The 27,779-nt window shown below is 22.2% G+C and overlaps 4 protein-coding genes across 9 annotated transcripts; all 4 read right to left on the reverse strand.

Annotated features, from left to right (window-relative positions):
* Positions 1–1,913: 1,913 nt before the first annotated feature.
* Positions 1,914–9,031, reverse strand: Ttc7 (tetratricopeptide repeat domain 7). 4 transcript variants are annotated; one of them, XM_012488607.3, is made up of 16 exons: positions 8,890–9,031; positions 7,947–8,071; positions 7,268–7,419; positions 6,959–7,127; positions 6,481–6,543; positions 5,218–5,400; positions 4,806–4,935; positions 4,553–4,689; positions 4,220–4,458; positions 3,905–4,093; positions 3,591–3,769; positions 3,069–3,508; positions 2,743–2,981; positions 2,548–2,652; positions 2,372–2,463; positions 1,914–2,253 (listed from the first exon to the last, which is right to left on the reverse strand). In XM_012488607.3, the coding sequence occupies exons 2-16, from the start codon at positions 8,068–8,070 to the stop codon at positions 2,121–2,123; spliced, it is 2,574 nt and encodes an 857-aa protein (XP_012344061.1). In that variant the 5' UTR covers position 8,071; positions 8,890–9,031; the 3' UTR covers positions 1,914–2,120. The 4 variants fall into 4 exon arrangements, 2 of the variants coding, with proteins under 2 accessions (XP_012344061.1, XP_012344062.1); XR_015291935.1 differs by lacking the exon at positions 8,890–9,031 and having other exon boundaries at positions 2,743–2,997; positions 7,947–8,503; XR_015291936.1 differs by lacking the exons at positions 6,481–6,543; positions 8,890–9,031 and having other exon boundaries at positions 2,743–2,997; positions 7,947–8,503.
* On the reverse strand, positions 8,450–11,078 carry LOC105735924 (KICSTOR complex protein kaptin). The gene is made up of 7 exons (XM_086907628.1): positions 10,326–11,078; positions 9,980–10,245; positions 9,684–9,850; positions 9,448–9,620; positions 9,248–9,326; positions 8,890–9,181; positions 8,450–8,759 (listed from the first exon to the last, which is right to left on the reverse strand). The coding sequence occupies exons 1-7, from the start codon at positions 10,528–10,530 to the stop codon at positions 8,694–8,696; spliced, it is 1,248 nt and encodes a 415-aa protein (XP_086763754.1). The 5' UTR covers positions 10,531–11,078; the 3' UTR covers positions 8,450–8,693.
* Positions 11,079–17,201: 6,123 nt separating this feature from the next.
* On the reverse strand, positions 17,202–21,676 carry hzg (CTD small phosphatase herzog). Of its 2 annotated transcripts, XR_001112354.3 has the most exons (5): positions 20,423–21,676; positions 19,238–19,671; positions 18,969–19,154; positions 18,576–18,882; positions 17,673–18,445 (listed from the first exon to the last, which is right to left on the reverse strand). XR_001112354.3 is itself a non-coding variant. In XM_003695133.4 (4 exons), the coding sequence occupies exons 1-4, from the start codon at positions 20,490–20,492 to the stop codon at positions 18,691–18,693; spliced, it is 882 nt and encodes a 293-aa protein (XP_003695181.1). In that variant the 5' UTR covers positions 20,493–21,676; the 3' UTR covers positions 17,202–18,690. The 2 variants fall into 2 exon arrangements, 1 of the variants encoding a protein (XP_003695181.1); XM_003695133.4 differs by having other exon boundaries at positions 17,202–18,882.
* Positions 21,677–22,672: 996 nt separating this feature from the next.
* On the reverse strand, positions 22,673–27,470 carry Glg1 (Golgi apparatus protein 1). 2 transcript variants are annotated; one of them, XM_003695138.4, is made up of 13 exons: positions 27,018–27,470; positions 25,935–26,918; positions 25,742–25,843; positions 25,362–25,646; positions 25,103–25,272; positions 24,908–25,025; positions 24,615–24,811; positions 24,311–24,530; positions 23,903–24,229; positions 23,649–23,828; positions 23,330–23,558; positions 23,125–23,231; positions 22,673–23,036 (listed from the first exon to the last, which is right to left on the reverse strand). In XM_003695138.4, the coding sequence occupies exons 1-13, from the start codon at positions 27,327–27,329 to the stop codon at positions 22,872–22,874; spliced, it is 3,396 nt and encodes a 1,131-aa protein (XP_003695186.3). In that variant the 5' UTR covers positions 27,330–27,470; the 3' UTR covers positions 22,673–22,871. The 2 variants fall into 2 exon arrangements, with proteins under 2 accessions (XP_003695186.3, XP_086763755.1); XM_086907629.1 differs by having other exon boundaries at positions 26,980–27,134.
* Positions 27,471–27,779: the final 309 nt, after the last annotated feature.

Here is a 27,779-nt window from a genome sequence, read left to right on the forward strand (position 1 = left end):
TATTCGAGTTATGCCACTCATTATTATTATTTAAATTTTATTAAAGTACATATTTTTATTTTTTTTATTATATTTAAATGTGTTATATCTTAAAAAGCGTAAAAATTTCTAACCTATAATTATGTGTACTTTATATATATTTTATTATTATATTATTAAATTTTTGATTCCAATACAGTACAATTACAGCAACCTTGTAATCTTCTATATCGTTCGACGAATACAAAAAAAAGAGTAAGATAATAGTTGGTCGATTGTATTACGCATAGCCGTAAGCTCTGCAGATGCGTGATGCGCTAAACGTGACGCGGTACAATGTTCCATGGACTAACTGTTTACACAATATTGTTTTTGAACATGGTTACCAAAAAAAATCGATGCTGAACCTGATAGGTCATAGAAAATATGGATTCATGACGCAGTTTCTCAAAGAGCCGACTTGTTGTTAAATGAGGTTTTCGAAAAAGTTCTATATTGCAATGAGCCTGCGCACCAATAAACGCGCAATGCGACACGCGATAGAATAGGATAGAATGACTTATAATCTCGTTAAAAAGAGACAGAATAGGGGATGGAAAAGCGCACAATAGCGTTCACGATTAACGATAAAGAAGGGAATTTAATGGGTGTCATGGCAAAGAATGTTAATTTTATACGTTCATCGATGTAGAATCTAATTGATATTAATTTAATAGGAAATGCGAAACATTCATCGATGTAGAATCTAATTTATTATTAATATTAATTTAATAACAAATGCGATATTGGAGTCTATTCTGTAGTAAATTTGTAAATTATATAATAATTTTAAATAAATTTGTTTCAATATGTGCTTAACATATAAAAAAATATTAATTTTTTATTATATGTTTAAAGAAAAATAAAATATTATGCGATTATTAAAAGATCATTATATTTTTAAAAATATTGAAAGTTTAAAAAAGTTGAAAAAAAATTAAAAAAAAAAATAAATATCAATTAATATTAAGTGAAATAAATTGAATTTAATTTACATAAAAATATTGTAAACTTTATATATTTATATAAAATATTATATAAAAATATTATATATTTATAATATTTTTCTATAAAAATTTATAATATTTTAGAAATATCATTACTTTTTATTTTAATAAAGTATAGATATTAAATTTTTGTTTAAAAAAATAAAATTTAATGATTTTATTGAAAAATTATATTTTATTGAGAAGTTTATATTTAATTTATATTGCATCATAATATGAATCATATTATTATTATAATTATCTCTATTTCTTTATTTTTACATTTTTAAAAATTTTTTATTTTTATTAAATTTTTTTCATAAATTTTGAAAAATATTGAATTATAATAAAATAATTAAACAAAAAAAGTTGTACAAAATTAATTAAAAAAATATAATAAAAAATAATATTTATAAATATTTATATATAAATATTATTATTTTATATCATGTTGATATAGTTATTTATTAAAGTTTTAATTAAAAATTTTTTAAGCTGTTTATTCAAAAAAAAGTTAAATTACAAATTATATAATATTTATTATATAATATATAATATATTAATTATATAATAGAAAAAAAATTTTAGAATTTATTTTAATCATATATATACATATGCATACACGTGCACATACGCAGAAAATCTATTATAAAAATATTTCTATTATAAGTTATAAAAGTATATTCAATTACATGCAATTTATAATATATTCAATAAATTAATTTAATATTATTATATAGTTTTATATATATATATATGTATTTTTATGATAATATGAATAAAAAATCATAGAATATTATTTGAAATTATTTTTGATAAAAATTGCTTTATTAAAAATTAAAAGCGAATATTAATCTTATCTATAAATACTTTATCATATTTTTTATATAAAATATTAAAAATATTAAATATTCTTTCTTATATTTCTTTATTTGAGTCTTTTTACAATAAGTCTTTATTGATAAATTATTTGCATAATATTTTTTAAAGAATTTATATATTTGTACAATAATGCAATTAATTTTAAAGATAAGCAGGTACGATTGCCACAAGGACAAACAAATGCCAATGTTGCATGATAAATTATAATCTTTTTTAAAAAATTAAAATTTTGAATCATTCAAATGTTACTGGTATTGAAAGAATTGGCAATATTGGATTCGTAATTTCTACTTCCAAAGCCGTAGCCATACAATCACTTGCTGCTTCTACTTCACCTAAAGATTCCAACACTTTTCCTAAATTGTACCTATAAAAAGAAATTTATTTTATCAAAATTTTATAATATATAAATTATTTAAATATCATACTATTATATTTTCAAATATAAATACAAGTATAATTTTTATAGTAATTTTTTATACTACCATGTTTGATGAGAATTTGGATCAATTTTTGCAGCATCCCGTAAAGTTTTTTCAGCTAATCTTTGACTACCCAAATAATGATAAATTAATCCCTAATAATAAAAATAATATATACATAAATGTATATTATTTGATTCATTAAAAATTGTTGTTTAAAAAATTATTAAAATCATTACCAAATGTTGTAAACTTTTAATATGTGATGGATTAATTGAAACTGCATTCTGATAACATTGTTTTGCTTCCATATATTCCAATTTATATTCATGAAGAAGACCCCGCTGAAATTTCAATACTCTTAATAATGAAATTATATGAAAAGAAGAAGCAAATCTTTTCTTTATTTCTTAGATAATATTACTTAAACTTACTGTATACATAATATGATGACTTAGTGGAAAAATATTTGTAGCTTCTTGTAAAGAAAGGACAGCACCATTTGGTTGATCTAAAACTAGATATACTTCAGTAAGCAATAGCCAAACTTGTAATTGTAACAACCATGCTCTTTGTGGTCCAGGCTTTGGAGTAAAAGAACTGAGCGAAGATGCAACCTCTGATAAAGCTTGCTCTACTCTTGAAGCAGCTAATGATTGTGCATGAAGAGAACCTATTAAAAATTTTAGCTATTTGAAATTTTTATACAAAATAATTTAATTTTAAAAACTATAAATTAAAAAAATATATAAAGACATACTGGAATCTTTATCAGACAATTCAGAAGCATAAAGTTGAAAAACACTTCTAGTTTCACTGCGTTTTTCACTATGTTGTTCATTACAATTAGCATTAGTTTGATCTTCATATAGATTCTTCCATAGTAAAAGCATATGTCTTATGGTAAACAATGCTTGTTCACCACCGATACTTCGTAATTCAAGATGCGCTTTTACATAAAGAAAATTTAAATTATCTGGATATTCTTCTAATACACTATTTATTAAATGCAATGCTTCTGAATATTGCTTGTGAGCCGACAATAGTAATACTAATAAATGCAATGATGGAATGTGTTCTGCTCGTAAATTTAATGCAATTTTTACGTGAATCATTGCGTCATTAATTTGTCTGTTAATTGCATATTCGTGAGCTAAATAATATTCTGCTAAGTGATCATTTGGATCACATTGCTGTGCTCTATTAAATAAATATATAATATTATAATATATTTAATTTATTTCTTTTTTTTAATTTTTAATGTAATTTTTATTGTACATACTTTTGAAAGCATTCTAGAGCTGTCTTAGTATGGTAAGTTTTATCCATTTTTACTATAGTATTTACAGCAAGAATACTATGACCAATACCAATATAAAGATGACATCTTGATTGCATCCCTTGAGAATATGAAGTTTCTCTTTGAAGTGCTTTTTGACTCCATTCGATACCTTCTTTTATCTATATATTGTTTTTAATATGTTTTTTATATGTTAATTTTTATGAAATGCATAAATAAATTCAATATAATTTGAAGAAGAATAAATATAATTCAATAAAATTCAATATAATTTGAAGAAGAAACAAAATTCTTACCATATTTAATTGTTCATAACATAGTCTCGCAGCTAAAAGGCACGGCATTACTTTTTGCGATGATAATCTTGTTACCACTTTTAAAACTCTATAAGCATGCATATATTTTCCCATACTAATTAAACATAATGCACATTGAGTCCATACATGCGCTTCTTCATGAGAAAATTTCATTGCTCTTTCAAATGACTATAAAAATATAAAATTAAATGAAGTTATATATATGTATATATATATATATATTTGTATATATGATATATTATATACATGTATATTTGAAAAATGAATATATATTGAAAAATTCATTGCAATTACTTCATATAATAAATCCACTTGACTCCACCTCACAACAACTACTGTGAGAAGATCATATACTGCAGCAGCATTTTCAAAAGCATGAATTCTTGCATCTTTAAATTCTGGAGATTGACTAAGCACAGCATCTCTAACTGCCATAGCTTCACTTATTAATAATAATAAAATTGTTTCTTCATATTCATTTCTTGGCACAAACTTATTAAGACCTAAATATTTCTTTGGTTTCCAAGGTGAATCTAAAAAATAAATTATAATAATGATTTTGTTTTTAATTTTTTTTTAAATTTTAAATTTTATCACAATATTACATGGTTTTATTAATAATACTACCTGTTGAGTCACTTGGTACTTCTGGAGGTTTATATTCAGCACCGCTAATGCCTCGAATTAATACTTCTGCCAATTGTCTTGTTAAGGTAACTCTAAGACTTTGAGTTGTTGTAGATTCCACAGCAGATAAAATTTCCCTTATAAATTTCATGAATAAAAATTGTTTATTTTAAATATTTCTCTACATATACTTTCACTTTTATTACTTTCACTTTTTTTGTTTATAGTTTTATTAATAGAAACAGATAATTACCTATAACGATTTATTGCACCTTGAATATTACCAATTTGAATGTATAATATGGGTGCCCTTTGTAGTGCAGTTTCCAATATTGGTCCAATATGTTTTGTAGAACAAAACGAAGATTGAGAAGAATATGTACCTGTTGATCAAATGATATTAAGGTATTAGCTACAAAACTCAAATTTCAAGTTTTGTCACATTCCACCAACAACCCTATAATATCACCTGAAAAAATGTAAACAAATATAATTAATGCAATATTCTTAGGAAATAAATTTATTTTAATGCTTGCTATTACGTTTTTTATTCACTGAATATTCCTACTATTAATCAGGATATTATTTATACATTTATAAATTATGGAATGCTAAGTATCAATTAATATTATTTAATGAAAAAAATATATGTTATAAAGGATTACCTGCATTGTTACTATTTACGGTAGACGTTCCATTTTGATGTTGCATTGCAAGTTTGTCTTGTTCTTGTAAATATACCAATGTTAGATCCCCAGCTATTTCATAGCATTTGATGATTTGTTCTTGCCATTCTGCTATTTTATATTTTGATTTAGAATTTGGTGGTAATTTTTCTAAACAAAGACCTGTTATAAATGAAAAAAAAAGAATATCAGAAAAACTTATTATCAACAAAAATTACAATTAATAGAAAAAAAAAATAATGTTCTTCGTATTAAGATATATATTTTTTAAATACTGAAAAATTATATTCATAAAAAATATAAGCAATTTTTTAAATTAATTTATTTTATAATTTATGCAATAAATATATTATATTTCTTTATATGTATCAAAAAGTATATTAATAGATGCAAATATATTTTTTATTAATAAAATCATCACAAAAAAAATTATCTATGTTACATATATATTAATTATACAACAGAAATAAACAGTGATTTATTAAATTATATATCAATTATTTTTAAAACATAAACAAATTAATTAAAATATGATACATGCGATAATTTTTTCAATGTTTAAAAAATATAAAATAAAATGATTAAAAATTATTAATTGAAAATGATATAAGATGATGACATAATAATAATAATTGAATTTAAGAATCAAACAAATATTAAAAAAAGAAAAAGTACAAATAAATAAACTATAGAAACTATAGAAAAAAGTATAAATAAACCAGATAAAAATATATATTATTATCATTAATAAAATATTTTTAAAAATTTTTTTTTAAAATTTTTATATTTTTCGAAATTTTTAGATAAACAAAATTTTTCTATAATTTTGATATAAAAATATATATAAATTTAAATAAATAATTTTAAATGCTAAAACTTATATTATATTATATTATATTATTATTATTATTATTATTAGTATTATTATATAATAATATATAATATATAATAGTTTAATCAAAATATATTGCTTTAATATTTTAAATTCTGAAAAATTTTTATTAATGATTAAATAATGAAAATAATATTAAAATAATACTTTAAATATTTTCAAAGTTAATGAAAGAAAATTTAATTTATATTATTGCATTAATAGTTTTGTACAATGATAAAACATGTACAATATATATTATAATACATATTATAATATAATTTAATAGCTGAAAGAAGGAAAAATATGAAGATATAGGATAAACTTACACATGGCAAATAAAAGAAATAAAAATGAAGCAAAGTACAAACCTTGAATTGCATGTGACTCAGCAATAATGCGCAGTCTTCGGCGGGATAAATGTTTTCCTGTGTCTAAAGTAAACAATCTTTCTTTCTCTAAGTTATACATTAATTATAATACCGAACAAATAGCATAAATATCCTCAAAAATAATTGGTTGTATAAATAATTTTGGTTTGGTGTTACCTTAGATTGGAAAAGATTTATACTTTTACAGAAAATAAAAAAAAAGATATGCTGTTCTTCATCTTTGTTAGAATATTTATGTTAAGTGCAATGATATCAAATTTAATGTTTTAAAGCACAGAAATTAAAAAAAAAACTTGTTAAGTGAATATAAAACATCAAACTATAATAGATATCATTCCTTTATTTAAATAGCAGGCTATTATATGTGGTATTAAAAATAATAATGCACTAGCATATACTAACATATTAATTATACTAACATTATTAATATAATAAATGATTTAAATCTGATGCAAACCTTTAATTGCATATGATTCTGCAATAATACGTAGACTTCTACAAGGTAATGGTTTTTCTGTAAGTGTATGTAATTCAGCTTGTTGATAATGTTTGAGAGCTTCTTCATACATTCCCATTGCATAATGCAATTTACCAAGTAATAAATGTGCATCTAATACAACCAAAGCCTAAATAAATTCAAATATTATTTAATTATTAATATAACATTAAAATATTTAAATTTATAAATTTTTAATAATATACAATTTAAAAAAATTATATAATTAATTAATCAAAAAAAAAACTATATAATTAAGATTATAATTACTTGTTTATCTTTTTCATTTGCTGCAAGAATTAAATATCTTCTAGTTTCTTGTAAACCATTTCTAGCTTTTCCAATGTTAGCATCTATAGGTGGAGTTTGTTCTAAAAAACTTTCTAATCTTCCTTCTCCACATAAAAAATTTGCTAGACATTCTAAAATTAAAATTATTTATTTAAAATATTGCATTTTTATTTTATGTATATAATTATTATTATTATAAAATTAATTTTTGTATAATTTTTGAAAATTTTTATATGTTAAAATATTTACAAATATGAATTTTTATTAATAAAATATTATTTTTATTAATAAAATATTTTAATAAAAATTAATATAAATACTAATAGAAATATTTAATAATTTAGTAATTAATGTTAATTATTCGTTTTTATTTTTTAAAATTAAAAATATTTAATAATTCAGTTATTTTTAAAATTTAGATATTTAAAATATTATAAAAATATTAAAAAAATTTCTTATCAAATGACATATTTTATTACAGTTATATTTGACCTTTACTCATGTAATCCGATACATGACTTAACGATTTTTTTACATGAATAGCTGACGAAATTCTTGATAATTAATTTTTATAAAATCTTATTAAATATTTTACTAAAAAACAAAAATATCAAATCACATAAATATTTATAAACATTAAAAGAAAGAAAATATTTACCATTACTGGGATACTGTACTTTTAGGTGTTCCGCCAATTCTATAACCTTTTTCCAATTTCCTTCTTCACGGTTTTTATCGATCTCTGATTCAATTCGAAGGGTGTGTCCTTTCTTACTTGTCATTCTAATTCACGTAGGAAGAAGAATGAGATAAAATATTAAATTCTTTTATAATATTTAGAAAAACATAAAATAATATATCGATCATCAGTATTATAAGCGTGGATGAAACGTAAAAGAACACGTATAACAATCTCCTTCTCAAGCACGTGCTATTTTGAACTGTCTGTCACGTCACTGATTCTATGAAATATAGATATGATACTTCGTGAAACTACTTATAATATGGAAATCAATCCGTTTGAATATTATACACAAATTTATTAATTTATACAAAAATATTATTTTGTTTTTTAAGTAAAAACTTAAAATATAAAATTATTTATATAAATTTATTATATTTTAAATCAAGTTATTTTAATTAAAAATAAACAACAATAAATATTCCTTAACTATATTTATTAATATCATTCAAGTTTATAATTATAATAACAATAAAAATAAATTTTCTATTATTCCTTTTATTAGTATTATTAATATATATATACTTGTATAATATTAAATATATGTATTTTTATATTTTATAATATTCTATAGTATTCTTAAAAATCCTTAGATAAATATAAGAATTTAATATTAAATAATATTCTTGATAATGATTAAAAAATTGTACTTGTAATTGTACCTTATTCTTTTTCAAGAAATTTTTTATATCGTTTTTTCCATTTATCTTTGATATCTATAATATTATGCTGTAATTTATATTTCTTTTTAAATATTTGAAGTTTTTTATATACATTTTTATATATATATTTTTTGTATTGATATATACATTTATTAAAATGAATTAATATAATTGATTAATTAAATAAGAATTACAACCTGCAATATATGCACTCCACGTTGTGTAAGAACAATAAGTTCTTTCATTCCATCATTGGTAATATCCATATAACATATAGAATGTACTGGAGCATCAAATAATTTTCTGATTATCAATTCCCATGTATTATTTATGAAATAAAAGATAAGAACTTCTTGACCATAAGTTCCCAGTAGTATTTCATTCTGACCATCCATATTTATATCAGCAACACAAGAACATAAAATGCAATCAGTTGTTTCACTACCATTTAATATTATATCTTCATTCATTCCATTACTTAGAATATCCCTAGTTATGGAAAATATATAATATATATGTTTGTGATTATACATCACATAAAATAATTATACTTACATGAAAACAATTGCATTATTTGTATTTACAATAAGAACATTCAATTTATTTTCTTGATCATTTAAAAACATTTTGGAATCTATAATAAATAAAAATATTTGACATTAACTTGAATTATAATCAAATTATAATTAGATTATATATATATACACTTATAATTATTAATTTTATATATATATATTTAATATAATAAAATTTACTTTTAGAGTTAACAAAAGAAGGTTTTCCTATATTATTTTGTAGCGGAAAAATAGATACACTACAGATAGGTTTGTCATATCTTAATTTCCAACTTTGGCAAATTTTTAATTCCGGAATATTAATTATAGCTACATTGACTAAACCACATTCACAACCAATTACTGTCAATCTCCTAAAAAAATTAAAGATAAATATGAGTTATTATAATATAATATATAAAAATATAAAATCATACCAATTATAACTATCATAATAATAAATATTAATCCATATTGCAATTCCTTGAATATCATACAATTCAGGAAAATATTTTTCAATAGATGATTCACTATAACTGTGATTTAATTTATCTTCTCTGATCATATGTATTTTATAATCACTACCAGAGAGTAGCCAAACAACCTAAAATCTTAGAAATAGTTAAAATGTTGCTATAAATTTATAAAATAATAAATATCATTTTTGTTTAAATATTATATATCATATTTTATTCTCTAATTAAAAAAAATATTTTTAATATAAAAAAGTTACCTCATTAGAAGCATTTTGTTGTGGTAATATTGTATGATATAAATGATATGGTGTATATGATAATTCAACCATAAGGCAATTTTGTGCTATAGCTTCAATTGAACTTCCTTCATCTCCTTCTCCATCTATAGCACCTTCTGTATATATATTTAAATATCTTTCTACAGATGTATCTGTACTTGCTTTTAAAATAGTTATTCCTATTACAAATCCATCGCCACTATCGATTTTATTATAAGCATCAATAGATATAATTTCTGCACCACCTAATGTATAAATATTGCATTTAATTAAATATAAAAAAGATTAACTTTCAAGTAATATGTTAATATTTAAGATTACAAACTAGGAATGTATGTAAAAAGTAATTCTTTAACCAATGGCCTTAAATGTAGATTTGGCATTAAATGATATTCACAGGAATATATTTTCCTTTTTAGAGAAGCTACTAATACTTTATTAGAACCATTGGCAGAACACAATTTTGTCATTGAATAAATGTTTCCTTGTGATGTTAGAGGAAACCAATGTGCGTCTGTTAAATTATTCATATTATTGTTTTTATATAAAAAGTATTAATAAGCACAATAATTATTTTGCATGAATTATTTAATTAACTTTTTACTATTTACAGAAAATAAATAATATTGTATAATTTTTTTTTATTATAAACTTATTTTTGAATTTTAAGGTTAGAAATATAAAATTAATTTTATTTATCACGATAAATCACTGATTTTATAAAATCATAAAATGTTTTATGTTAAACTTTAATTTTTTAAAATTGTCTACTTAAAAACAAATATTATTTTAAATAAACAATACATTAGATATAAATGATGTCTTATTAATATACATATGAATGTATATATATTTATTTAGTATATAATTTTATTCTTATATTATATTTTTATTTTTATATATGATTGCATTATTTGAAGAAATTGAATATATTATATACAAACTTAATGGATTTTTATAAATAAATATTTTAAATTAAAGCTTATACAGAATTAATCTGAAATAAGGATAGATTTCATTTTAGAATCATTTCCAATGTTATCGATTCAGCATAATACTATATTAATCTAGGATAACTAGAGTTATAAACATATATACAAAATAATATTGATAATGATATATATATATATATATATATACATATATATATATATATAGAATATATATATATAAGAATATATATATATTCTTTTTATATTTATTTGGCATATATATATAGAAATATATCAAAAATTAAAATCAGTATTATTTCTAAAATAAAGCATATATAAAAATGACAAAAAATAATAAGAGAAAAATAGAAATATAGTAAAAATTAATCGTTAGCATTATTTTTAAGTTAGTGTGTTAACGTTTTTTCAAAAGTAGAATAAGAATTGGGGAATAACACCATTTCTTAACTATTTTTATGCTATTTTTAAAGAAGTATCTTAATAAGGTAAACATATTAATCACATTTTTTTTATATTAAAATATATGGTTATAATTTTTAATTAATAAATAATTCATTATTATCAATTCAAAATTATTAATAATCATAGATCACTAGAGCTAAAATAACATGATAATATAATATATATACATATATATCAATTATATTTCAATTATATGATGTAATAAAAAAGAATTTTATCAACTTAAATGATATAATTGATTATAATTAAATTTCAGAATTAATTTCAACACATATCAAATATAAAAAGTTATAGAAAATTACTCTTACAATGTTATTAAGATTAAAAATAAAAAATATATTTATGGAATATATTATTTACATTATTTTTAATAATCAATTTTCAAATATTTATATTTAATTATTATGAATTAAAAAAATAGGTAAAGAATTATATTAAATTAATATTTAAATTTTATATTAAGAAAAATTTTAAAAATATGATGAAAAATAAAAAATGATAATAAATTTTACAGTATAATATATAGTATATATAGTATAAGTATAGAAATAGCATTAAATCTAGCCTAAAAAATATATTTTGATTATAAGATAATTAAAAAATTAAAATTAAAATCACATGTATATATTTTTATAAAGATGCAAATTATTTTGTTTAAAAGAAATTACGTATGTAAAAATTAATTAATAGTTTGAAAATTATAAAATTACATTAATATATTTTTTTTCTTTTAATAATCATCGCAGAATTTAATTCTTGATCACTTAAATTCACACAAAAATTTGTTTTGTAATAAATTATAAAATATAATTTAAATATATATATCAACATTTTTTATAATTATCATAAATACATATTACATACTTCACAATAATTGCTCTAATTAATGATAGATTTTATAAAATTAATAACATATTGTACTTACATTAGTAATCATATTTTTCTTTATATCAGGACATTTACTGAAATCCAATATTAGATTCAATTGTGTCTAATCGAACGATTGATTTGAATTCTGCGGTGTCATTTAAATTAATATAAAGGTGGACATATGTGAATATAAAAGATATTTCTGTCTAATGTTTAGTTTTGTTTCAAAATTTTTTCATATAATATATTATATATAATTAATTCCTTTTCATATTATTAAATTATCAAATAATATTACAATATGTTGAAAATAATTAAATATTTTTGTACTTCCTATTATAACAAACTTGCTAAGCTGATCATTTTGTTTAATTTTATTATAGAGATATAATTGAAATTAATAATGAAAATCTCCTTACATATTTTTTATAACGATAAAAACATGATTAATACAATTTTCATTTGAAAAGTTTAATAAATAATCAGATGTTAACATTGTTATGGTATATGAAATGCACAATAATGAATTGGGGAACGCTTTCGTACAGGGATCATGCAAAAACTACTAGAATTCATTTATCAAACGTGTATATGTACGTATATGTATATACATATACATAATATATATATATTTTTTTACTTTTTTTTTTATTAAACACAGAATCACAGAGCAAACTGGACATATCGGAGGGGAGATTTACATACTCTAGCTGATTTTTCTGGTACGATATATAGGGCTCACCTCGACATTTTTTATATATATATATTATATGTATATATATACATATATAATACATGTATATAATATATACATATATATATTCTTTACGTTTCATTACTATACAAAATATTCTTACTGTTAAAAAATCAGCTGCAATTTTTAGTAAAAAACATACGAAATTGAAGAGGATGAGCCCACATGGAACGATCGCGGCCCGCTCAGTATTCGCAGAGAAGATTTTATTAGTGGAAGTAATTAAATTTTATTTACAAATCAAGGCAATGTCGTTAATTATGTTTGTTTTTTTTTACATGTACGCATTTTTCATTTTAATTTTTTTCTCTTTTTCTCTTTCTTGTTCATTTGTTTTTAGTCACATGTCATATTAATATTCTATACTGACGATATATCTTAATAATTTCATTCCATTTATAATGGTTTTTTGTACATTGTATATATAAAATAATAATAATAATAATAATAATAATAATAATCATAATAATCATAATGATAATGATAATAATAATAATCATAATGATAATGATGATGATGATGATGATGATGACGATGATAATAATAATAATAATAATAATAATAATAATAATAATAATAATAATAGTAATAGTAGTAGTAGTAGTAGTAGTAGTAGTAGTAGTAGTAGTAGTAGTAGTAGTAGTAGTAGTAGTAGTAGTAGTAGTAGTAGTAGTAGTAGTAGTAGTAGTAGTAGTAGTAGTAGTAGTAGTAGTAGTAGTAGTAGTAGTAGTAGTACTAGTAGTAGTAGTAGTAGTAGTAGTAGTAGTAGTAGTAGTAGTAGTAGTAGTAATAATAGTAGTAGTACTAGTAGTAGTAGTAGTAGTAGTAGTAATAATAGTAGTAGTAGTAGTAATAATAATAATGACAATAATAATAGTAATAATAATAATAATAATAATAATAATAATAATAATAATAATAACAACAACAATAATAATAATAATACAATAATTTATTAATTATCCAGTAGGCAACAAGGCAACGACTGGACTTTCGAGCTTTTTTATTTTACTTCCTGTTCTTTCTTCTTCGTTTACTTTCATTTAAATTGATTGCATATAAAAAGTTTCAATTTTGATTTTGCGTCTGTCGCTTAGTGAACGGTTTTCGCCAGTATTTTTATTTTTTCTTTTTTTCTTCATTTATTTTTTTCAAATTACACACTCATGCTCGCATATCGTATGTATACACATATTCACACACACGCACACACACATGTATGTTTTCTTTTTCCTCTTTTTCAAAAGTATATCATTTCTTACATATTTGCTTGTTTTATATTACAGCAAAATTGCTGTGAAATAACGACATTATATCGGCACTGAGAAAAATGTTAGCGATTTTATTGCTATTACAATACAACATAATAGTTACCAAATAAACACTGTATTATTGGTAACGAATTAATAACAATAATTCTTTGAAATTAATGCAATAATATATGCGTAATGAAAATAACGATATAAAATTCGCATTATTTTTATTTTTTCAAAATTTTATCGATTTTATATATAAATTAATAAGAAAAATTTACTTCATAAAACAAACAATAGAAATATATATAAATAATTTAATAATTAATTTTAATAACATCATTGGTATATATAAATGAACTTTTAAGAAATTTAAGATAACTCAGGACATTCAATATAATGAACATTACAGTAAAATATAATAGATCATATAAACAAGTAATTCGCACCAGTGAATTCAATTAAAAATATATCATTAATATATTCCTTGTTCACCAATAAGAGCAATACTTCTTGTACTTTTGTATATATACATATTACATATATATAAATTTTAATGCGAAAAATTACGAATTTGAAGACATCGTTGCCTTGCTATACAAAAGTATCGTGTATTATAAATTAATTGTTCTATCTAAATATTTATATATTATATATACGTATACATATAATTATTAATCATGATTATTTTCGTTACAGCTTCACGCTAACAATTTTCTCGTAGCACATTTTCCAATAATAAATCTAAATTGTAGCAAACAAATCATTATCTTTAGTGTTTTGCTACAATATCTACAATCATGTTACAATTCCATAATGGTGATGATAATGGTGATGATGATGATGATTAATAATAATAATAAAAAATCATAATTAATAATAATAATAATAATAATAATAATAATAATAATAATAAAGAAAACAAAACAAAATGCTTGGAAAGATTAAAACACGACAAAAGAAACGCATGAATATTACGAAATACTACATGTTTCAAGCATTCAACAGATTGCATTCAATAAAAGCAGTACACTGGATTGTTAATGTTATTTAATCACGGAAGCACGACATGGATACTTAAAGGATGTTTGATGTTATTTCATGTATGTTAAATTTGATAAGGAACACAGTCTTTGTCGGAAAAAATATTAATTTGATTTTTTCCACATCTGTTTTTTCAAACTATCAAAGTTTTACAATATTATAGTGATGTTTCCTATATTTGAATCTTGCTATCATAGTATTAAAGATAAAACATTTTTGATAAAAAAAAAAAAGAAAAGGGGACAAGATGAAGAACTTAGAAATAATTTTTCAAGATTTTTTCACATGACTGTAATCGCATTGTAATCGCTCGTATATACTTTAAATTTATCACTCTTTTCAGGCAGGAAATGAGAACATTATAAAAGAGATTTTAAGTAAACTTATCGAATATCGATTGATATATATAATATATATATATATATATATATATTATATATATATATGTTCCTCTGATTTTCTGTGTTTTTCGCACATATTTCCTGAAAAGGTACTTTATAATTTGTAGAGTCATTTTGATGAGCATTATATAAATGAAAAATGAAATATTTTTTATATTATAGAATTGTAAATATTATTATTTATACGTTTCTTTGAATTAATATTATATTGAAAATTTTTAAAAATTAATGACCATTTCTTATAATCTCCAATTCTCTTTTTTGGTAAATTTATAAATTAATGAATGAAATGGAAAAGATATGATTATAGCATAACTTCATTTTTAGTTATAATGGCGAGGTACATTTACTAAGTACAAATATTTCATAACATGCCGTTTTTTTTTAAATATAATAATAAACATAAATATAATAATACAAATAATGTCTAGATATAAACATTCAACATTTTTTATATAATGTTGAGATAAGTTTATATATTTTGGATTAAATAATAAATATTAAAATCTTATATAAAACTATCATGAAAATCAATATAATATTTAATTTTTATTTATTGCATATATTTAGTGTATAATGTTATTTTTGTATTAGGTGCTTTAAAATCTGATAGAAAACAATATATGTCAATTAGTTACATAATCACATAGTCACATAATATATAACATAATATGTAACAAAAAAATTGAAAAAATTTAGTTGGAAGCCATTTAATATTATGCAACATGCAGCATTATGCAATATTATGCATTTAAGATTTATTATTATGTAACTTTATTATTTCTGTATACCTTAGCCCTTTTTTTTATGAAATAAAATCTTACAACCATAATAGTTTATTTTTTTTATCAATATTAATAGTAATATAATATGAAATAAGTAATAAAAAATAATAGAAGAATAATAAAATAATAGAATTCATATCTATCAATAAATTAAAACTAAAAAAAATTATTTCCAAATCATAAATGTATAATATTATTAAATTCTAGTTTAATGATTAATTATTTTAAAATATAACAACAAATTTATTTTAAAATTTATTAACTCTTTTTTATAACTAATTTTTTTCTCTTAAAAGATGAATAAAACTCTTTGTTTTTATTTATCAATATCTTATTTTTCTTAATTTAAAATATAGAACAAATATTGCGCGAAATTTCAAAAGAAAGACTAATGTGTGACTATAAATTTTTATATTATATTATGTGATAAATATATCATATGAAAATATATCGATACTAGAAAGAGATAAAAGCTAATAAGCACATATAATATATATAAATAAAAATTTTATTTATAAACATTATAAAACTATATCTATTTAAGTTGTTTGCTTTTTTCTAAATTTTATTTTGAAAAATATAATATGATAAATAATATAATAAAATATGATATTTGAAACTAAGTAATGACAATATAATAAAATTTGGTTTAATCTATTATTAATATAATAAAATCTGATTTAATATATCATTAATAATGATGAATATATTACCAACAATACAAATAAAATAAAAAAGCATGAATAACGATAGTTTGGATATAAAAGTGTAATTCTAATTGTACATTTCTTATGCACGAATTAAGCGTCAAAATTGTTGACTATTAATAAGTGTATTTACAAGTAAATATATATTTTTTTATGTTTATCCATTTATGGATTACATCTAAATGATTCTAATTTATTAATGATATTGTAATGATTAATATAATGCTTCATCAATGCAATTGTTTGAAAAAAATGATATGCACTGATATAATATTCAAATGTATATTGTTTTTTTTTTATCTTATAAAATTTCTATTGCATTATTTTTTCTTTGTTCTTTGGAATAGAATTATAATATCATTAAAATAATAAGAATAAAATATCATACTTTTTTCATTTTTTTCATAGTTTTCATTTAATTTAAATTAACTAATGTTGTCAGATTTGATATTTCATTTTTTTAATTTATTTTATAAAAAAATGGAAAAAATAATTCGTTTTGCGTATACATTATTTTTTCACATATTTATATTTTAATCTTTTATGTTCACTTATAAAAAAGTTTTATTGATTTCATGATAATGAAGTCAAATATACAAGTTTTCAATGAACTTCTCTAATTTTAATATTAAATATTAATATTAAATAGTTAAGAAAATTTTTATATTTTTGTAAATATTTAGAATTATCAGCCTCATAAAATATACATAAGAATTATTTTCAATATATGACAATCATAAAAAAAGAAAAACTCATTGAAGTTTCACACTAGCATAATGTTGTTAAAAACAATGCAAAATTATGATAAATAATCGGAATATTCAAAAGAAAAAATTATAATGGCTCATCAAAAGACTCTAGGTAATATGATTTTTTTTTCTATATTATACTTTAAATTATTTTTTTATGCAAATAATTTTTGGATGTATTTTACACAAATTTAAATGATATACAACTGTAAATATATTCATCAAATTTTATGTTTCATGTATTGTTATCATTGCCATTTACTCTTTTTCACAAGTAAAAAATATAACATTTTTTTTCAATTTAATTAAAAAAAATATCTTGTTATATAACCAATTAGTATATAACTAATTAATATTTCTAAACTTTTTATCAACTATACCTTAACAATTAGATAAATAAAATCAGTTCATTGTTTTTGATATACTGCGAACAATCATATTATATCATTATTTCTCAGAAAAAAGTACTGAAATCAACAAAGAAAGTAGTGATTTATGTTTTATCGAAACAATTAATATCTAGTTCAATTTTTCATCTCTTTTTGGCAATTTTTTTATAAATGTTTAATTATATATCCAGCATTTAATGAGTCATACCTGGTTGTCCATTGCTACATAACAAGTAAGCAATGTGGAATATTCCAATTAAAATTCTCCTCAGAGTGCATTGAGCGATGACAATACTGACTATTTGGCTAGAATTTAGGTAGGGCTAGGAAGCACCAAGTGAACCTGACCCTGGGCTTGGACTATTTTGTACAGCCGAAGGTACTTGATTATAAGGATGATTACTATTGCACAAGACTGTGTAAATATTCTCCACATTACTAAGCTTTTCAAAAAATGGAATTAAATCTAATAATTCTGAATCTGTCATATCATCAAACCATGATGCCACTGGTACCTAAAAATAAACTTATTTTATAATTTATATCTCTATGTATTTTTTTCTTCTTTGCATGTGTGTATATTTCTTCTATTAAAACTTACTGCATTATCTGGATGGAAAATGTAACTGGCAGGACTATTATCAACAATAATGATTTGTTGTAAATCCCGTCCTAGTTTATTTAAATCTTTAACATAATTTCCTCTGTGATAAACACAAGATTCTCTAAACAGTCTTGCTCTAAATACGCCCCATCTGTCAAGCAAATCTGCTACTGGATCAGCATACTGTAAATACCAGAAATTTTGAATATTCAAATAAAACTCTCTTCTTAAAACTGATAGTAATAAACAATGTTTACATAATATACCTTAGCCAAACTTGCAGTGAACAATACACACTCGTAAAGTTCACCCATTCTCTGTAAGAATTCATCCACATAAGGCCTCTTTAAAACATATACTTGATGTACTGTCCCATCAATTTCTACAGGAACAACAAAATCGGCATTGTTGATTGGTTTGAAAGAACTATGCACTAGTGTTTCATCCAAATCAATCACCATGCACTTCTTGTGCATATCCTGATGTCTGACAGGTGGGAGAAGGAACCTTGGGGATCCAGTCCTCAGGGATGGAGAACCATGTCCATCACCTTGCAATGAACTTGTTTTTGAACTTTTTGAACTACTTCCACGTCCTCTACCAAGACAACAAAGTAGAGACCGCAGAAGTCCACGCCCTCTTGGCTTTTTGCCACTGGCTGGATTGTTGTTGGCCACTTCATTTTCTTGTGGTAATTGAGCTACATTTGGAAGAAATAAAATTTGTATTGAAATAATAAATTTTATGAATATACATATGCATATATATATATATATATATATATATATATATATATATATCAAAAAAATGCATTATATGAAAAAAAATTATTAAAATTTATTAAAATTATATCAAAATATAAATATATTTACACAAAAATATTGGAGAAATAAAAATAATTTTTTTTATAATTAATATTAATTAACTAAGGAGATGCATATGAAAATTTATTTTTTGTTTAATTTACAAAATGAATTATTAGAAATTACTATTAGCAAAAAATATTTATATAATAATATCTATATGTTATTTAAAAATTTTGAAGAGAAGAATATTTGATTTTAATTGCATTATTTAAATCATTCATTCAATATCAAGCATCATATAACAAAATATAATAAATAGTTTAAAACGGCGGCAAGGTAGGATACTACACGATGAAATAAGTTAAACGCGAAACTTAAATGAAAGAAAAGAGGGGAGAAGGATGATTTGAAGAGGAGAGGAGAGGCAAAACGAGGCGAGGCCAGACAAAAACGAGGGCGAGAGGAAAAGAGACGTCGAAATGAAGCATAGACGAATAACAGGAGAGGAGTAAGAGGTGACGTTAGGTGAGGTAAGGTGAGGAGTGCGGTGCAGTCCCGTAACAGGTGCAGATTCCATCCAGCATCTGGAAGAAAAACGTAAAAAAAAATGTAAGGCGGCAAGCTGTATTCACAGCAGACACCTACCTTTCCCATTATTAAACTGGCCTAGCTCGTCATCCCGCGACACTTGCGTGATAATGGACGATGCGTCCATTTAAACATTTGTTGAGAGTCCCTGCGTGTCTGATCGTGAATTCCGTTAATGCGCGCGCGCGACAATATACATACATACATATACAATACACGCGCGCACAATCTTGAGAATGAGAAAACATATACGCGCGGTAGCACGTACACGCACTAACTCAGTCACGATATACGAAATTTCTCCCTCCAAACGCTGTCGCGGCCGCCGCCGCCACCACCGCCACCACCTCCACTGTCTCCTTCACTACCACTGCTGTTGCTGTTGCCGCCGCCACCACCACCTTCACTGTTTCTACCACCGCCACTACCTTTGCGAAGATCACTACAACTTGGCGAACGGAGACGCATAGGCGCAGGCACGGGCACGAGTACGCACACGCACCCACACGATGTTTTTAACACCACAGATATTTATTTCAAGATCGGCACAGGATTTATTTCGATTTCAAAAACGAATACCTTGTTTATATATACATATAAAATTATATTCAGCAAAATTAAATTATATTTAACACTGTATGGAAGCAATCGATTGGTTTTTTGAATATAAACGTAACAGGGGAAAGTTAATCCAATTCTTTGTTGTCTTCATTCCAAGGGAGCACGTATTGCACGTATGCTACGTATACATGCATGTACGCTCTCTCTTTTACGCGCCACACCTATATCGTTGCGCAGTTCATTACGATTCGACATTTGTCACACACGTTATATTTTTTAAATATTTTTTTGTATCCGATGATAATATTCTTCGATGCACATTAAACATTAATCTTTCAATAATAAATTTGATATTATTATTTAAAATAATCAATGTATATAGTTCCTGAAATCAGTAATAATAATGATTTGCAAATGTTTTGTAACAATTATATTATACACTTAACACACACAATATTAAACAATGTATATTTTTCACAACATTTACTGTAGCTATAATTTTATCCTTTCAACGGAAACAACATTATGGACCTGCGCTACAGAGGTTTTTGATGTTACAATGTTTTGCTAGGTCTTGTATTTCATGCGATTATCGCGTCTTCTTGCGGCTTTTAGTTAAACTATACATATGACCGTTGCGCAGTGTTTAAACTCAAATATTAAAACTATAAAAGAAAAATAAAAGGATTTTTGTTTAATTCTTTTTAAAATTTTGTTAATATGATTCATGTTAAATAAATATATATTTTAATGAAAATATATATGTAGTTTAGAATTTAATTTAAATAAAACCACTTTGTTTAATTCTAATATTTTTAGTCTATTTAATATTAAATTATGTGTATAATATTTAGGTCATATTTTTTATAACATAAATACGGGAAAAAATTTATTTATTATAATTAACAATGGTATAACTACATTTAAATATTTATTTTTATTTTGAAGTTTTACTTGTATTGCATATTTATTTAATATGTTCTATATTAACATAATATTTGGTCTTATATTTTAACTTATCATACAATAATAACATATTCAATGTTTAAATAACTTTAATCATTAATTATTATGAATTGAGCATGAATTTTTGCATAAAATATGTAATGTTACGTAATATTGTATATATATCATATAATATTTAAGTTTATTAATTATAAATCATTTCTAATAATATCTAATATAATAATCTAATAATATCTAATAATATTTATATGAATCCTAATGCTTTAAAATGGAAGACCAAGGTAATTTGTGCCCAGATAATATATTTTACTTTAAATAAAATGTAATTTTTTTTATGAAATTTTGTTATATATTATATAAATGTATAAATATTGATATAAATGATTTTTTTTACGAAGTTTTGTTGTATATCATATAAATGTATAAATATTGATATAAAATTTTATTCTTCATTTTAATTTATTGTATATATATATATTCTCTATTAATATATATATGTGTGTATATATATATATATTTTAAAATCTATATATATATATATATATATATATATATATTTATATATATTTATATATATATATATTATATATATTTTAAAATCTATATTAATTGCAAATCACTTACAACTTATTATACATTCCATTCATTTAAATTCTTATAATTTTTTATATTATAATAATACTATTGAATGATAAATTGTAAATGAACATGAACATAATAAACAAATATTTCCCTTTTGTAATATAAATTTATACGTATATAAAAAAAAACGAAAAAGAAATATATATATATATATGTATAAATATATATGTGATTTTTTATTTTTATATTTTGCACAATTTGATATATCTTGCAAAAAAATCACTAATATAATCACTTAATTTTTTTTAATTTTCGATGTTTACTTAAAATTATTTTGTTCTTTCTTTTTAATTACAGTGATAGACAATCGAGGACGGACTTTTTTCACTATAATTTATCACTTATTTTTCATTATCATTGTTCGTCTCGTCACTCTTCCACAAAATAAACCAGTAATGAAAATAATACCAATCATTGTCAAAGCAATGATCATAAAATATCGTCTTGCAGGAGACTGATTTACTGTTGAATATAATTCTTGTATTGAATTTGGTCCAATTAACTGTAAATAAATAAATAAATAAATGAATTCTTATTTTTATAAATTATAGAATAGATATTTTTCTAAATACTATACAAAAATTTATTACTTTTGCTGCATTCCTAAACATTTCAATCCTAGTAGTTAACATTTTGTAACAATCGGGTTGTAGAGACTTGTTATTGTCTTCTAATACATTTTGTAAACACTTGATATCTAATAATAATAAAATTTTGATTTATATTTCCAATACACATAAAAAATTTTTTTTTGTTTAATTTATAAATTAATTATATAAATATTTGTTTACGTACGTCTGCCTGCACCTTGCGGAACATCACTGCAATATTTACTGATATCAACAGCACATGCTTTTTGTAATAATGGATCTACATTGATATCTGCTCTTCTTTGCTCTATTAAATCAGCAATTTCAAGTCGACATTCTTCTTTCATATCTCTATTACCAGCATTAAATTCCATTTTCAAACATTCTTCTACTGTTCCAGAATCATTTTCATTTGTTCTACAAATTGTTTCTATCTGTTCCAAATAATTATATATTATATAAATAATTATTATATTAATAAAAATATATTTATTTTTTTCGTGTAATTAATTTAAAAATAATACCTCATGTGCACACATTGTGGCTAATAATGGATTTAAATGATAATTTAAGGCTGCCTCTCTAAGTATGTTAGTCATTTGATGTTCACATTTTGTTAAAAGTTTAGATTCTCTGAATTTAATTTTTAAACATCTTATAACTTTTCCTTCAAGTTCTTTATCTGTAGGTTCATTTAATAACACCTAATGAAAAAATATTATTTGTTTAATGAAATAGTAAAAAACAAAAAAAAATATTATCAGTAACATATTTTTACCTCTTTACAATGTTTATTAATATCATAAGAACATGCTATTTGTAATGCAGTATTAAATCTATAATCTGTATTTTGTTCAATCATTCTTCGAACAACAATATTTTTGCATTTATCATCAAATGTTGGTTCATCTTTATATTTTTTTAAACAATCTAATGCTTGTGAACGGCTGATATCATGACAGAATTGCTTGACCATTATTCGACAATTATTCAACAAAGCAAAATCACTTGAACTATCTTGAAATTCTTGTTTTCTTATTTTGAACAATTGTTTATGACATGTATCGGATAATTTTGATTTATGTGCTGCTAAACATTCAAGAATCTATAAAAATTATATTTATATTAATATTGAAATAATAATAGAAAATTGAATAATTTAAATAAGATAAATATACACATCAACCTGTGAATTTCCTGGTTCAAGATTATAACAATATTGTTTAATATCATTCATACATTGTGCTTGTAAAATAGGATCAAATTGAATATTTTCTCTTTGTTGATAAAGTTGTGCTTTTAATTGTTGTCTACATTCTCTTGGTATATGATGCTGTGTATCTTTCATTATATCTTCTTGTACTCTTGTACTTAAGCATTCTATTACATCTGCTTTAGTTTTAGACCTAAATATTAAATTTAATATATATATTTTTATCAATTAAAATTTTTATAAAATATTTAAGAAATTGTATTAAAAATTTATTTACTTTGGACACCATCTCTTAACAGAAGGTCTACAAGCTTCTTTAAATTTATATGTAAAGTGGTAATTTTTTAATGATATTAATTGAAAATGTTCTACTGCTGCTTTACATTTATAATCAGATCGCATATTAAAATCATTTTTATGTTCTATTAAACATTCCATCATGTCACCTTCATCTTTACCATATTTTAATATTTCCTATATTTTATAAATTTCTTATATAAATTATAATTAAATAAAAAAATATATATTATTTGTTAATATTTAATTTAAATTTTTTAAAAAGTTATATACCTCACAATAACGTTCCATGATATCTTGACATACAGCAGAAATTATTGGATTCAATTCAACATGTTCTGCTTGCTCTTCTGTAAAATTACCAACTGCTAATTTACAATTTCTATTTAAACTGTAAAAAAAAAAAAATAAATAGATTAAAAATATAATATAAAAATTTAATTTTTATATAATTGAATTTATTATTACCGATCTAAATTATCTTGGAGGCATAATATTTCTTCTCCTTTTGCTGTTTTATCATAACAAAATGATGCTAATTCATTCAAACATACTTCTTCAATTTCAGGTTGTAAATCAACATTTATTGCTCTTTGTCTCATAACACGTCTAATTTCTTCAATACATTCTGTTTTTAACTGAAATAAATCAATTCAAAAATAATTCAAAAATAAATTTTAAATAAATTCATTTACAATGTTATTTGTGAAATTATGTAAATTCCTACTGTCATATTCTTTTGAGGATGATATACATGTCTATATAAACATGGTAAAACAAGAGGTCCTCGTTCTGGATCCATTTGTTTCCCATCATTGGCCCATGCATTTCTTGCATGACATAAATGTATTGCATCAAATTTACATGCTCTATATAATTGAGGATCTAGTTCAAAATCTCTAGCTACAAAATATTGTATTTGAATTAAAGCAGTTTCACAAGCTTTTGTCATTATTTTTGTACCAAGCTGTTCCATTAAACATGATATTACTCTAGCATCACCTCCGTGTATCTATATTTAAAATAAATTACAATATTGCTTATTTATTTAGTTAGATATTATTTAGATTTCTTAAATTTTTTCTCATTTGATTAAATATTTCTTACATCTCTACAAGCGCGATTGACAACAAATTTACATTGTTCTCTTAAAATAGGATCAATTCTCCAATCTTCTCCAGCATCAGTTTCCGTAATTAATTCTTCTATCTATTAGTATGACAAAAGATATTTAATTACTATTTATAATTATATAATTTTTTATATATAAAAATATATAAATATATAAATATTTAATTACCGCTCTTTGACATTTACTAGATATCCTTAATTTTTTTTTTCTTGTTCTAGTATGTTCCATTAAACAATGAATTGTTGCACCACCAACTTTTAAATTATTACAAAAGGTTGTAATATCATTAGCACATCCATCAACTATTTCAGGAGATAATCTATAATCTTCCATTAAAAGTTTTCTATGATCAAACATTTCAGCTTGACAATCCCCATCAATTTTGCTTCCATTTTTTGCTGCTGATTCCAAACAAAGAAGAATTTGTGCAAGTCTTATGTTTTTATCTTCAAATGCAGATCTTCTACAATGATTAATTTTAATATCATCTTTACAAGCTTTAACCAATCCTTTACTAACTTTGTAATCAGATGCAATTAATTTTCCTCTTCTTGTAAGTTGTTCTTGACATACTGCTGTCATAGATCTATTTGTTTTGTGTTGCATTAAACATTTATATACTTGACCACTCCCAGGTCTAATATTTTGACAAAATTCACTGAGATCATTTTTACAAGCCAAATATAATTGATGATCTAATTTGATATTTTCTGCTTGTATTTCAGATACATGAAGAATGTGTCTTTTACATTGAAGTTGAAGTTCATTAACATGTTCTTGTAAACAAGCCAATATTTGTCCTTGTGATATATCTCTGTATGGTTGTAATTTGTCACATTTGAATTTTTTAATATCATTTTCACAATCTGAAGAAAATGGTCCTATTATAATCCTAAAATCATTAACTGCAATCCATTCTAATCTTTGAATATATGCAATGCACTTAGGATTTTTGACTTTTTCTTTTTGATCAATTAAACATGAAAGATATGCTCCATGTTTTTTGCCAAAACCAGAACAATCTAATGAATCTAATTCTCTACCACAAGTTTTTTTAGATAAACGTTCTATATTTGAATTATCTGTAATGTTTAAGATATAATCCCAAATGGCTTGACGACATTCATCATCAATACCAGACATTTCAGTTGGCTGTAAAATAAAAGTAAATAGATAAAAATAATAATTTTATTTTATTTATTTTATTACATACCTTGTTTTATGTTAATTACAAATGATTAGAAGCTATACCTTAAAATTTTGAATGCATTCTAGTAACATTAATTCGTCATTATTTTTAGTTACATGACACAAGCGATTTAAATTTTGTCGGCATTTGATATTCATAGATTTTAATAAATTATCTTCAGTCAAATCAATTTTGGCTCTTTTAACTCTAATGGAATTATCAATAGAATTGCTGAATAACCAACTGATTTTTGGCATATTTTCACCATTATTTACATACTCATCTTTAAAATAAGTTCTTGTCAAATGAGCACAATTTAGCACCGATATATGTAAAAAAATTACAAACAAAATGTTTGTTATATTTATTTCCATCCTTATGAAATAGATTCACTTTTTTAATTAAAATTTATTTTTCATGAAATACATTACACTACTTTTACGTTTTTATAAAAACTCTTCGTGTTTTTTTTTTATTTTTTTAATTGTTATTATGCACTATAATATAATATCGTCACGAATAAGTATAATAGTATACTCGTAACAGCAAACTTTGAGCGGACAGATATCTCTCTATGTAATACCTATTATCTATAGTTCTAATAATTTGATTTTCAAATAAGCTTAAAAGAATTGAAAAGCAGAATTGATTTCTTATACAACAATTAAATTATACATTTAATGTTTTGCATGATATAATTTATAAAAAAAGTAAAAATATTTTAATAATTTAAATAATTTTTAATATAAATCATCTTGAATATAAATTTTAATATTCTATAAAATATTTATAGTTTCCAATTTTATAAAAGTAATTTTTAAAAA

This window comes from Apis florea, unplaced genomic scaffold, assembly GCF_048593485.1.
Source record: "Apis florea isolate Af1SG1 unplaced genomic scaffold, ASM4859348v1 contig_2897_pilon, whole genome shotgun sequence".
Taxonomy (NCBI): Eukaryota; Metazoa; Arthropoda; class Insecta; order Hymenoptera; family Apidae; genus Apis; species Apis florea.